The 12,659-nt window shown below is 36.3% G+C and overlaps 2 protein-coding genes across 3 annotated transcripts in view; one reads left to right on the top strand and one right to left on the bottom strand.

The window, feature by feature from the left end:
- The window catches only part of LOC120430524 (uncharacterized), a 444,462-nt gene that overhangs the window by 317,626 nt on the left and 114,177 nt on the right, over positions 1-12,659 (top strand). The window lies entirely within an intron of this gene.
- On the bottom strand, positions 1,019-2,812 carry LOC120430526 (uncharacterized). The gene is made up of 2 exons (XM_039595641.2): positions 1,767-2,812; positions 1,019-1,707 (listed from the first exon to the last, which is right to left on the bottom strand). Exons 1-2 carry the CDS (start codon positions 2,567-2,569, stop codon positions 1,146-1,148), a joined length of 1,365 nt encoding a protein of 454 aa, XP_039451575.1. The 5' UTR covers positions 2,570-2,812; the 3' UTR covers positions 1,019-1,145.

Raw genomic sequence — 12,659 nt, 5'->3', positions numbered from 1 at the left:
GAATGTGTTGGTAATTTTCTGACTACACGCAGCAAAATGAGGCATATTTGAATCAACATAACGTTTTGTTGATTTGAAAATCAATATTTTTGTTGAATCAACGCTAAACGTCAAAGCAGCTTTTTCAAAACAACAAAAGATTTTTGTGGAATTGAGAAAATCAAGGTTTGTTTCAACGCAAAATCAGCGTTGATTATATTCAACAACAATTTTGTTGAAACAAACCTCGTACAGGCTGATTCTACAAAATATTTTTCTGCGTGTAGAAAGCCTTATGACCTTCGACCTTTTGTCATTTATCCATTATTAAGTGTGCATCAGGTCAAAGATTATAACAAGGGTTAGTGAATTGGGTAATGAAGCCCTATGTCAATTTTTATGTACAACGGTAAAAAACACGATTAAAAACCATTTCTGATCACTTTTTTTCATTTGAATGCAATTTTTTTTTGACTAGACTACATTTTTTGATGGATCAACTATGGTCCCCTTGGAACTAGCTGTCAAGTCAAGTCGGAGCTTTTCTGTCAAGAAGGACAGTGAGGTTAATTTTTCAAAATTGACTTAATAATCCATTTTAAACTCTTTGTGGTCGTACAAAGGGTCATTGTACTCAGAAAAATAAGCTTTATCGCTGTAAACAATAATATCATCAATCTAAGCTTCATTTTAGGACCCAATTTTCATGATTTCGCAAACAACTAAACTATGTTGAAATTTCACAAATTCTGCTAAATCCCATAAAATTTTTCATAAATATTGCATAAGAATTAAAATTAAAAATTATCCGCAAATGAAAATTAAAATTTGGTTAGTTTTCAACTGAAACCAGTTATATTTACTTTTACAATTATTGAATTGAATTCTAATGTTTTTTTTTAGTTCTTTATTGCTTTCTTTGTAGCAATATTACATCTTTTGATCTTTTTTCTAAAAAAAAAATCTTATGTATGAACAAATAAAGGCAGAATGTTTCATACAAATCGGGACACATCGATTTAAAAAAAAAAATCTGATCGCTTCTGAGAAAAATATGTTGAGGGCAAGTTGTTCAAAAAATCCATAAAACAAAAAAAAACTCAAAATCAAAACATTTATTTTTAAAACCACCACATTTCGGTAACTTTGAACAACACACTCAAGCTTCAAGCTATGGTCGTAATCACCGTCCTAAAACTTCCACTACTGACATCCCGCTGCTGCTCCCCAATCCCCCCGGCTTCCTTCCTCTGCTCCAACTCCCGACACAGCACCAGCACGGCCAACGCAAAGAACCCAAGCGCCGCCCACAGCACGATGATCACCACGTCCGGCGACTCCCAGAGCAGCGTCAACAGTCCAAAGTATCCGTAGGTGGCGGCGTTTGTCACGGTGAAAACGGTTCCCACCAGCGGAACAAGGAGGCGCCGTTCGGGACACAGTTCGAGCAGCAGGTGCAGGGCCACGGCAAAGGTGAAGGCCGTCGCGGGCAGGGCCAACCTGGCGGGGATTTCCTCCTCCAGGTAGAGGTAGGAGGCGCCGGCCGTCAGGGTTGCCAGGAGGGACGCGATCAGGACTTGGGCCGGGGTGAAGAACAGGGTGAAGAAGCCGAGGAAGGTGAAGCCTATGAAGGTGTACAGGACGTTCCAGAGCGTTGCGAGGAAGTCGTCGGCGATGAGGAGCGGCAGGAAGGGCCGGAGCAGGGTCGGGGAGGGGTCGGTGAGGAACCTGGAAGAAAGGGGAGGTGGTTAGATTGATGGGGGTTTGTTAGGGGGTTTTGTTGCTACCATTGGAGAGTTACGTTGCAGAGTGAGGTTAGGATTACGGCGATGGCTGAAGAGATGGCGACCAGTTTGGGGAATTTGAGGTTAAGTGACGGTGGGAAGGATTCTTTAACCGCGTGCTGGCAGAATCCGATTGGGTAGAACAGTGACAGGTGGGCTAGGGCTACCAGGATGTTGAGGTAGTACTGCGTCTCCGGCCAGATCTCTTCCAGCTCGTTAAGTATCCAGGGCAGAACGGCGGATCCGAAGCTCTGTACGATGATTCCGTACACGAGCCCGGGGAAGCGTTCGTTGGGCGAGCTGTACACGACGATTTGGTAGTAGTACAGAACCAGCTTGCCGCTCCAAAACAGTTCCGACAGAAATCCACAAGTTTGGAGGACCCTGTCCCCTTCCCCGTCGCTTGGTAGCATCAACAATACATAGCACAAGGCGACAAACAGATGTCCAAGGCCATAGATTCTGCGCACCAGTTGTAGGTCAACGGGTCTAGCCAGCAGTCCACAGATCAAGGTCGGCCCAAAAACCCGCCCAAGGTACACATTCGGCTGGTAGTTGATCTCCAAATCGCCCTCCTCTTCAAGCTCCTCCTCAATCCCAGCGTAGAACCCCTCGTACTCTGCGTCCACTTCAGCTTCCGCAGCCACCTTCTGTTCCACTATCCTCTGCAGCGGGTCATACCCCAATCCGGTCAAGGCCAACGCCACAATCGACAAGTACACGGCACAACGCTGGACAACTCCATCCCCACCACCACTTTCAAACGAAGAACTCAACGAAGGCCGTCGCCGTAGATCTTCACTCATCGCCTTCGAACTTCGATCCAACTCAACCGAGAAGTGCAACGAAACTGTGCCCTGCACAAACTGCAACTCAAACTTGCAGTCCCCGCGCGGTCGCCAACGGAAACGGTGCCGTTTGTTGGTTCGATTGAGCTTCCGCAATTTTAAATTAAACTTTCCAAGGACCACCACCTTCGCGGGGGCGGTACACCTGTTGCACCTGTTTGGTTTCAGGGGGAAAAAGCTCAACTGGCTGGGTGGCAGGTTGGCGCCATCATCATCATCAGGTGCAGTTCAGGCAGTTCCGCGAACGAAAGAAAAGCTCAATGGAGCTGTTTTGGGGGGTAAATTGGCTGGGCTTGTTTTGTTCAGTTCAGCAGGAATTTTCTACCCGCCCGGAAGTGACTGGCGCAGGGAAAATGTGTTTTTTTTTTGTTTTCATTTGGCTGCGTCATTCCAGGAGTGGCTTTCGTGAGTGGTGTTTCCTGGTATGGTAAAACATTTTCACGAAAAAATACCTCCAGTTGGAAATGAGTGCCTTTTTTAAAGTGGTGCTGTTATTACCCACTTGAACACGGGTGGTTTGATTAGCTTGCATTATTTGAATTTGATATTCAAATCATAATTCATTGTGTCCCATGTAGCGCGTCCTAGTTCCCGGGGTTACAACAATCCCGGGAAACGGAAAATTTTCATAAAATTTTCCGGGAAATTTGAATTTAAATATTTCATCCGAAATTTTGCTGCGTTACGTAATAAAAGAACGCTTCCTTAGATTACAAGCAAAATATATTTGTCAAAACATTTAGAATTATTCAGAAAGCAACGTCGTAGACCCGGGTGTGGGACATTTCGCCGAATTAAAAAACGGTTTGAGAATACCTCTGTGAGTTTTTGCATTCTTTCAAACATGAATCGTTCTTTGGTTTAGCTTTTGGTAATTTTGGTGTTTTTATCTTTTTGTTTACCTTTAATTTTAATCTTTTTTTTAATTCGGTGAAATGTCCATTCGGCGAAACGTACCAGATCCGTTACGACCAAATATTTCAAAACTTTTTTTTCGTAAAATCGCGATAAATCGTGATGGTTTCAAGCAAACCCCTTATGTTTATATATATTTTTTGTAATTGTCTTCTGTACAACTTTGTAGAACATTATTGCACTCTAAAAAATAACCCTGCAAAATTAGAAAAAACGTGTTCAAAAAATTTCTACAGCTGAGTAACGGAAAATGTCAGGGTTTTTTAAAGTTTTTTTTAGCGTATCGATGAAAAATAGGTTTTTTTCGGAATTTTGAGTACGCAGTCAAATCGCGCATCCAATTTTGCATAAAAGTCCCTTTGACACCAAATTTCTATCTCATCATCGTTTCAGGCTGCAAATTGTTGTAAAACACTTCTTTTTTCGCATGTTCAAAAAAGAAAGGGGTCGTACCACGCCTCCGTCACCAGATATCAAAAAACGGATTCGTGATCAGTGACAAAGTTTCGCAAATCGGAAAGGGTTAGGGACAATTTTTCCTGATTTCGTGTAAGTTGGTAGAGAATTACCCCATAACATAAACTACGTATTTTTGGAAAATATAAAAAAAAAAATCAGTTTTTACAATATGCGTATCAAATGATCGGGATTTTTCATACATTCGAAAGCTATAAGACATTTTTTTGAAAATAATCAAAATTTTCACTAAACTATGCATTTTTGAAAACATACCCAATATTTCAGTTTTTTTATAATATGAGTATCTTATAATCGGGATTTTTTCATACATTTCGATAGTATTTTTTTTGTGAAACACTCAAAATTGTCACAAAACTGCGTTTTCTAAAAAAAACTAACAATTTAAGTTTATTACAATTTTGGTATCAAATTATCGGGCTTTTTCACACGTTTCAATAATAATATTATTTTTTGTGAAATTCTGAAAATTTTCTTTTGAAAAAAAACTGAAATTTTGTTTTTTTTAAATGAGTATAAAATGATCAGAATTTTCTATACATTTCGATGTATTTTTTTGAATACTCAAAATTTTCACACAACTGCGTACTTTTGAAAAAAATACTTAAAATTTCAGTTTTTTATAGATATCATATAATCCGAGCCTCGTAGCCTAGAGGTAACGCTGCCGCCTCGTAAGCAGTAGATCGGAGTTTAAATCCCGGCTCGGACCAACACAAATGGTGATCTTTTCCCTTCTGGATTCGATTACTTAGTAAAGGGATATTTTGAATTTTTTGAAATTTTTCGATGTTTATTATCGCAAAATGTTTTTTTTCTCTTAAATTTTTGTTTCCGTCAAATCTTACGTTTTTTGAAAATGATTGCTAAGCAACTGACTTAGTTAAAATGCATTTAAAAAACAATTTTTCCATTCAAATGTTGAAACTACTCACCCCCGCCTCCCTCGACCCCTGCCAGTACCGAGGGACAAAAATTTTGAAAAATATATGCACCTAATCGGATTTTAGTTTGCAAATTTTTTGATTTTTTTTAAGTGCGTAGTTTTGGGAAAATTTGGAGTGTTTTCAAAAATTTGAGTTAGTACTTTTGTAATGTATGAAAAAATCCTGATCATTTGATAACGATCATATAAAAACATGATTTTCTTTAAATACGTAATTTTATGATTTTTTTTACTATTTTCAAGAATTTATGTTGTGATTTTCGAATGATTGTAAAACAACTGAACTGGCGTAAAATGCATTTCAAAACACTTTTTTGAAATTCCGTCGTGAAACTTCTTACTTTTCCTGTCATTCTTGAACGACGAAATAGCCTACTTTTCTGTACCAAAAATAACAGAATCGAATAGCAACACTTTTCAAAATAAATGCTGAAAAGTTCTACTTTTCAGCACTTGTTCGAAAAGTAACACTTTTCAACAATTTTTTTGATTTAAACTATTTATCGATAAATACATGAAAATATTACTTACAATTTCACTCAATGGTTGTTTTTTCGGAATTGCCAAAAATGTTGTATGGAACTCGTTGCAAAACTAGATTTTTTCAGCACTCTTCGTATTTATCCAACTCGGTGAACCTCGTTGGATAAAGGTACGACTCGTGCTGAAAAAAATCCTCTTTTTGCAACCTGTTGCATAAACTACTATTTTCGTTCAAATGTGGAGCTTATAGCTTGCTTTTTCAATTTTTATTTTTGTTTTTTTTCCCTGCCAAACCCCCCCCCCTCCCCCCCTTCCCTGGACCCCAGCCAGAGCCGAGAGACAACAAACTTTGGAAAATATTTGCATCGGCCTTATCGAAAATAAGAAGTTTTGTGAAAAAATTGAGTATTTCACAAAAAATATTATTACTATCGAAATGTATGAAAAAATCCCGATCATTTGATATAAAAATGAAATTTCGAGTATTTTTCAGAATATACGTAGTTTTAAGAAATTTTTCAGTGTTTTCAAAAATAAGTGCAATAATCTGTGCCTCAGTTAAGGACTGGGTCGTGCTTAACCAAGGCAGCTGAACGAATCAAAACCAGGCAGAAATATCAACCTTTTCATCTCAACGAAAGTTGACTACCACTATTTCGTGTCACTGCTCATCAATCGTGTATATTTCAATTCAATGCTTTGAAGTGTGCCCTCGTGGTCATCATAACTTATAGTTCACTTATTATAATTAGATTTTTCTTTCATGTTCGTTGGAAGTGACTTTTTTCCCCACGGTCACGACCAGTTGGTCACGGTTAGTTAAAAATAATCACTTTCATCTTCCCTTTTTTTTGCTGATGAAAAAAAAACTTGCATCATTTTGCAAGCTCATCTCTTGTAGTTTTTATGTTTAGTTATTTTCCTCTCCATTTAGCTGTTTTAATCCTGAGTCTTGAGCCTCCCCTCAAAATCAATTTTCACTCTATTCTAGGCGGGGTGGGGTTGGCACATTCAATTTGTGCACAATTTCCAAAATTCCACCACCTAACTTCGATGACTTGCCAAACTGTTCAAGCCCCCCAGATTATCCGGTTGAAGTTTTTCCTGCAATCGGGCAAAATTGCTAACGTAGGGTCAAACTTTGCCAGTGAAAGCTTCCCTCTCGCTCATAACAAGCAGATGAAAAATTGATCGAACCAGCAAGAGAGAAAAAGGAAAAAAGAACCGTTCAATTGAGCAAGTATTTCACTCATTTTCACATTGAACCGGCTGCTTCAACTGAGTGGGGTAGGGGAAAAGTTGAAAATTTTCTTTGCTAATAGTTTCACTCCCCTCGACCGCTCTCCAAGAAAAGTGAACTAATTTTCATGAATGAGAATATCGAAACTTTGTCCTCCTCTGGATGAAGAAGCGATCGGTTTGCTGTGGAATGTGCTGGTTCAGATGAAGCATAAAATGTTTTTAGAGGTGGTAATTGGAAGCTGCTTCAAAAGTTGGGCGAAAAGTGAGCGAAAATTTGTGCTGCTGCTGCTGGGTAGTTTCGAGATCGAGAAAGTGATAATGTTTCGCAAAACGATGGGTTTTTAATTAAAGCTAAGATATTCAAAAGAAAACTGATTGAATTTTTATCAGAAAAATATGACAGGCTTTTAAGGAGGGAGGTAGGATTTCTTACAAAAAACAAGTCAAAATGACTGATTCGAATTCCCGGACGCTTCGAAACTCGGACACCTCATCTTGTTTTATCAATTATTTTGATAAAAGTTCGCAATGTGAATGTCAAAACTGTATTATTTGATGAATTCTAACATCAACTTTCATTTAAAGTTGGTTTGAACGCTGTAGTTAATACCAAAACAATTATATAAAATAAAATTATAAGTTTACCAAAAATGTGAAACATTTCACTGAAATATTTCATGGGCGTCCGATGCACCGGGAAGGCAAAGCAGAAATGTATGGTTCTGATTTTTTTAAATTCTAGGAAATTTTTAAATAGAATATCGATTGTTTTGATGTTAACAACTTATTTGAGACCTAAAGAATGCCATTCACTAACATTTCAGTCCAAATTTGTGCGATTCATAAACAAAATCGAGTGTCCGGAATTCGAAGCAAAAGTGTCCAGATTTCGAATCAGCTTTTATCAGTGTCCGGGATTCGAAGCACAAAATGTCATTTTAATTTTAAAATTCTGATGCAAAGTTGTTACTATTTTTTGCCAGCTATAACAAAAATGATATGCTACTAAGCGTCCGGATTTCGAATCATAACGTTACTTACTCTAGTACAATAAACAAAAAATACACAACAAATAGCAGAACTCCAAACTTCGAGCACGACAACAATAACAATAAATATTCGATTTATTTTACAATTACCGAAAAATTAATCTTCTTCCGGGACACGTCCTTTTTTGGCACCGCTGAAAAATTCGGGATTTTCTTTTCTTTTCCCTTCCCAGCACCAGGATGTGTGTGGTTTTCTTGAGTTGTAGTTCACCACTTGGCGTCGATTCAAGAACGGACTTTGTTGTGGGGTCGTACACATAGTACAATACACTTCATCAACGGTTTTCTTTTTTATATTTTGGGGGAACGCCTTTTTATAGAAATATCCCTCTTTACGTGAATTGTGTGTGGAAAGCCAGCTAAATTTGATCGAATTTGTCTTGAGTTTAAGATGTTCAATTTCAGCAAACTCTAAAATAGATTGAATTTGAAAGCTCGAAATAAACCTACCGCCTCTTCCGGGAAGTCCAACTCGCAGCTGAGCGTCCAGCTTTTCCTTCGTCATCCCTAATCATCGTAACGGACAGCTCGGAAGAAAGAAAGAAAGGAAGTGTGAAATTCACACGTGCTACCAGTCTTTCACTGCGTGCATGCCACGTGGGAACTGATGAAATAAAGAAGTAATAAAAATTTCACATTTCCATGTGAACGCCACATGTTTGTGGCATCGCGAAGACCACCCCCACCAAAAAAAAAAGAACAAGAAAAGTCCACGAGGGGTGTAAAATTCGTCGAAATCTCAATCAGAAGCAGGGACTGACGTCCCACGGAATCCCTATCCGGGGTTTGCTTGCCTATCGGTGCCCGATAGATACATCGTAAAGTCAATAAAAAGGATATCATTTCCAGCGGACTGCGCCGGAACTGTTGCTCCAACGCGTGCCAACTCACCCCGTGCTAAGAATAATGGGGTCACACACGGGAAGGGTCGGGGGCTTCGGAAATATATTTTTTACCAAATCCCGTTGGTTTTTGATTTCAAATTGAGAGGTGAGGTAATTCATTGTTACAAAAAAATTTCATATTTATTTCTTCATCTCCTATTTTTAGAATATTTTTCTTATGAAATAATGTTTCTTGGACATGAATCTGCACAGAAAAAAAAGTTGAATTTTGGAATGTTGAAATTTAGGTAGGTTGAATATTACCTTTTTTTTGAGTAACATTACATCAAAAATGTGTTAAAATGTGAACCTGATGAATATTCATCAAAAACTGATGAAAATTCATCATTTTCTGGGGTAAAATTAATCTTTTTTTTTTGCCACAATATCTGTCACCATTTCCTGATGAATATTACCATCATTTTTGTTTTCTGTTTGTTACCCGATTGAACACTGGCTATTCCGATTGTGAATTAACTTGGCTTTCTATTATTTTTGGTATTTTGTAGGTTACGAATTGAAAAACATCATTCTTCAAAAAAAAATTAATCTTATAAAAAAATCGAATTGATTTCGACAAACCTTAACCATAATAAAATAAATTTACAGAAATATCTTATGATAGTTATACTTTCGATTTCTTGACTACTTGATTAAATCAATTTCTTGAAAATATTAAAGGAGAAGGATTCGCAAAAAAGTCATCCCACAAATGTGGAACAGTTAATTAACGCTTAAGCGTCAATGGAATGTTTCAAAAGGTTATGAAAATACGTCTCTATATATAAAAAATTTCGACGGTTTTGTTCGAACGCGAATTAATTCAACACGGAACGATCGACGGATCGACCACCACAAAATAAAAGAAAACGAGCATAAAAAAGAACCGAATTAACGGAAGAACGAACCGAACGAGAGCGAATGAGCGAGAGCGAAAGAACGGAAGAGTGAGCGAAAAAAAACGACGCCGTTCGACGACGGCGACGACGGCATGAGCGACGCAAATCAAGCGCTCCGTTCATTCGCTCTCGATCCCGTTCGGTTCGTTCTTCAACTCGCTCTTTGATTTCACGGTTCTTCGAAAAGAACCGGTTCACAAAATGAACCACCGCTCATTTTTCCTGAGCGGTCGCTCATTCGTTCTTTGGCTTGAGCCGGTTCATATGAACGGTTCGCTCAAATTTTCCCATCTCTAGTATCCGGATAATTTTCAAATGAGTGTAAATGAATAGAGAACATCGCAAATTTATAACTTTTTTCTTTTAGGATGGTCAAAAAATATTATCTTAACCAAGCCCCCATAGGGTACAAAGATTTAAAATATTCAATTAATTAAATTAAAAAATATTCGTAAAATTAGCACTATCCGTATAATTATCCGGATAGTTCTATCCGTTTTATAAACCCTAGAAAAAATATCCGGATATCCGTGAAACGAGAAAGTTTTGTTCAGTTTAGCATTGCTTACTATTCCTTGCATTTCTGGTTCTTTTAAAATCATAATTTCACTTTGTTATAATCAATCAAAAAAAAATCCGGATATTCGAACCAGCATCCCTAGTTTATATCAATCTATAAACTATTATCATTAGGTTTTAATACCATTTTTTGTAAAATTGTTGAACCAGACAATTAAAAAAATATGGTGTTAACTTGGTAACATGACCACATCTCATAAAACTAAAGCAAGGCTCCAGATTGAAAATTTGTATAACTGAATTTTACTAGCCAACAAGTTTAGTCTTGTTGAATGAAATCAGAAAAAAATAAAAACATTCAAACATTCATATTTAGCATTATTTTTTTTTAAATATTCGCATTTTTAAAAAAGCTATAATAAATCAATCCTGTTTTTTTCATATCATATTAAATCTTATTCATATCAGCATTTTAAGAATATTTTTTTCAAGTTCTAAACCAGATATATCCCTGTCTTAACAAAAAAAAATCTAATTTTAAAACAATTTATCAGTATTTAATGTCTTGAAAAATACATAATTTTTAAGCGTAGATAGTAAAATCAAAAAATAGTAAAAAAAATGTTCAAATTTGACTCTTTACAAAGTCGAGAGCCGAAACATTTCTGATGGCCTAATTGAAAAAAAAAACATGTTTAATAAAATATTAATGTTGAATAAAATTGAAGAAAACTTTCTGTGATACGGTTATTTCATTAAACTTTTTTTGCTCGAAGTAAAAAATTCCGAGTGCTTATCAAGGAGATACAAATGTTTAAAAAATTGTATCTTGGGAAGAGATTTTCTGATCGAAATATATTTTTTTGAATGTATTAGACATTTTGAGAAAATTAATTTTCAAATGCCGATATTTAAAAAAATATCAATTTTCTATGTAAAAAAATTAAATTAAATTTTCTGATTTTAAGACTAACATTTAAAAATGGACATCATACTTGTCTGGAAATTAAAAAAAAGGGGTTAATTTTTAAAGAGTATAATTTTTTTCCTGAATAGTCCTAATTAATATCATTTTTCCCAAGACACTAAATTGATATGAACATTTAAATTTTGATAAATTTTTGCAAAATTATAAAAATTAATATCTAAGTCAAAAATGATCAAATCACAATTTTTATGGAGATTTTCGTTTTTCGTTTATTTTTTTATTTTAATGAAACTTTTTCCATGCATTGCCCATGACCTATATCAAAAGAAGCCATTTTAGTCATACACTATTGCTAGGTTTTTCTAATCGATCAAATCATTAATATATAATTATGAAATATTTTTTTATTAAATATAATAAAATATTCATAAAAGTTCCATTTCGAGTTTATGTCTCTCGACTCTGAACAAAGTCAACGTAGGGGGGTGGCAAAAAACATATAAATTGAAATATATTACAAGCTATGTTAAATAAAATGGATGTAAAAAGAGTTTTAAAATGCATTTTTTGCATTTCCGTCGTGAAACTACTTACTTTTCCTGTCATTCTTGAACGACGAAATAGCCTACTTTTCTGTACCAAAAATAACAGAATCGAATAGCAACACTTTTCAAAATAAATGCTGAAAAGTTTTACTTTTCAGCACTGAAATGGGTGCTGAAAAGTTTTACTTTTCAGCACTTGTTTCGAAAAGTAACACTTTTCACACATTTTTTTATTTAAACAATTATTGACAAAATACATGAAAATTTTACTTAAAATTTCACTCAATAAGTGCATTGCAAATAGTTCTATGTTGATTTGGAAACACGATTTAATTTTTGAAGTTTTTCGAAAAAATATTTCTTTACCCCCTGATTTTTTGGACCAAATTTGACGGTGGGGACAACATTTCTAAAATATTTGTATCTGCCTAAGTGAAAACCGCTAAATCTGTGGAAATTTTCCAAATTTCCTTAGCACATCAGTTAACTTGTGAAACACAGAATCTCTTAGCTTCTTCCAATATAAAATAAGAATTCTGCCATCGTCTAACAAGAAACCAACCCCAAAAAAGGTAAACCCAACCAAAAAAAATTAAACGTTATTTATGGCCGCAAGGTGTTTGGCGTATAAATTCAAATTCTTTCGTTGCTCGGTTCGAAAGACAACGCAACCCCAATAAGTTCGACACCACCAACCGTGTGGTCGTAAATTTCAATCAGGACACGAATTCTTTTTCTCTCAGCAAAGGTCGGGATTTAACCCCGGATTACGGTTCACGGGGAATGTCTTTTTAATTCGAACCGAAATTTAACTTATTGAGTTTCGAATTCAGAATGATTTCCTTCACATACATAAACTTTTGCAATCTAATAACCGCGGAAATTGTGTGCCACTTCAACAAAACGTAGAAGGACCTGCTGCTCCTCACACGACGAGAATGTTTTAGTGAATGTTTTAAATAATGTACGACATCCTGTCGGATGTTCCCGACCATCCGGGTACTACTGGTTTAAAAGGGGGGAGGGACGAAAACGTTTTATCACCCCCTTGCCGGGAGTTCCGAGCAGTGGGACTGACACTATTCAACTCAACTCGACGTCGACTGGCGGAAGGACAGAGATTTGCGTAAATTTCGTACGAGGTTTATGTGTCCCGGATGA

This window comes from Culex pipiens, chromosome 3, assembly GCF_016801865.2.
Source record: "Culex pipiens pallens isolate TS chromosome 3, TS_CPP_V2, whole genome shotgun sequence".
NCBI lineage: Eukaryota > Metazoa > Arthropoda > Insecta > Diptera > Culicidae > Culex > Culex pipiens.
Note: the sequence above shows the minus strand (reverse complement) of the source record. Positions and strands in the feature narration are given on the sequence as shown.

Coding starts and splice junctions, on each gene's coding strand:
- LOC120430526 (XM_039595641.2), bottom strand. CDS start 2,569: ATGAGTGAAGATCTACGGCGACGGCCTTCGTTGAGTTCTTCGTTTGAA. Junction 1,708..1,766: donor TGCAACGTAACTCTCCAATG/GTAGCAACAAAA, acceptor CCTTTCTTCCAG/GTTCCTCACCGACCCCTCCC.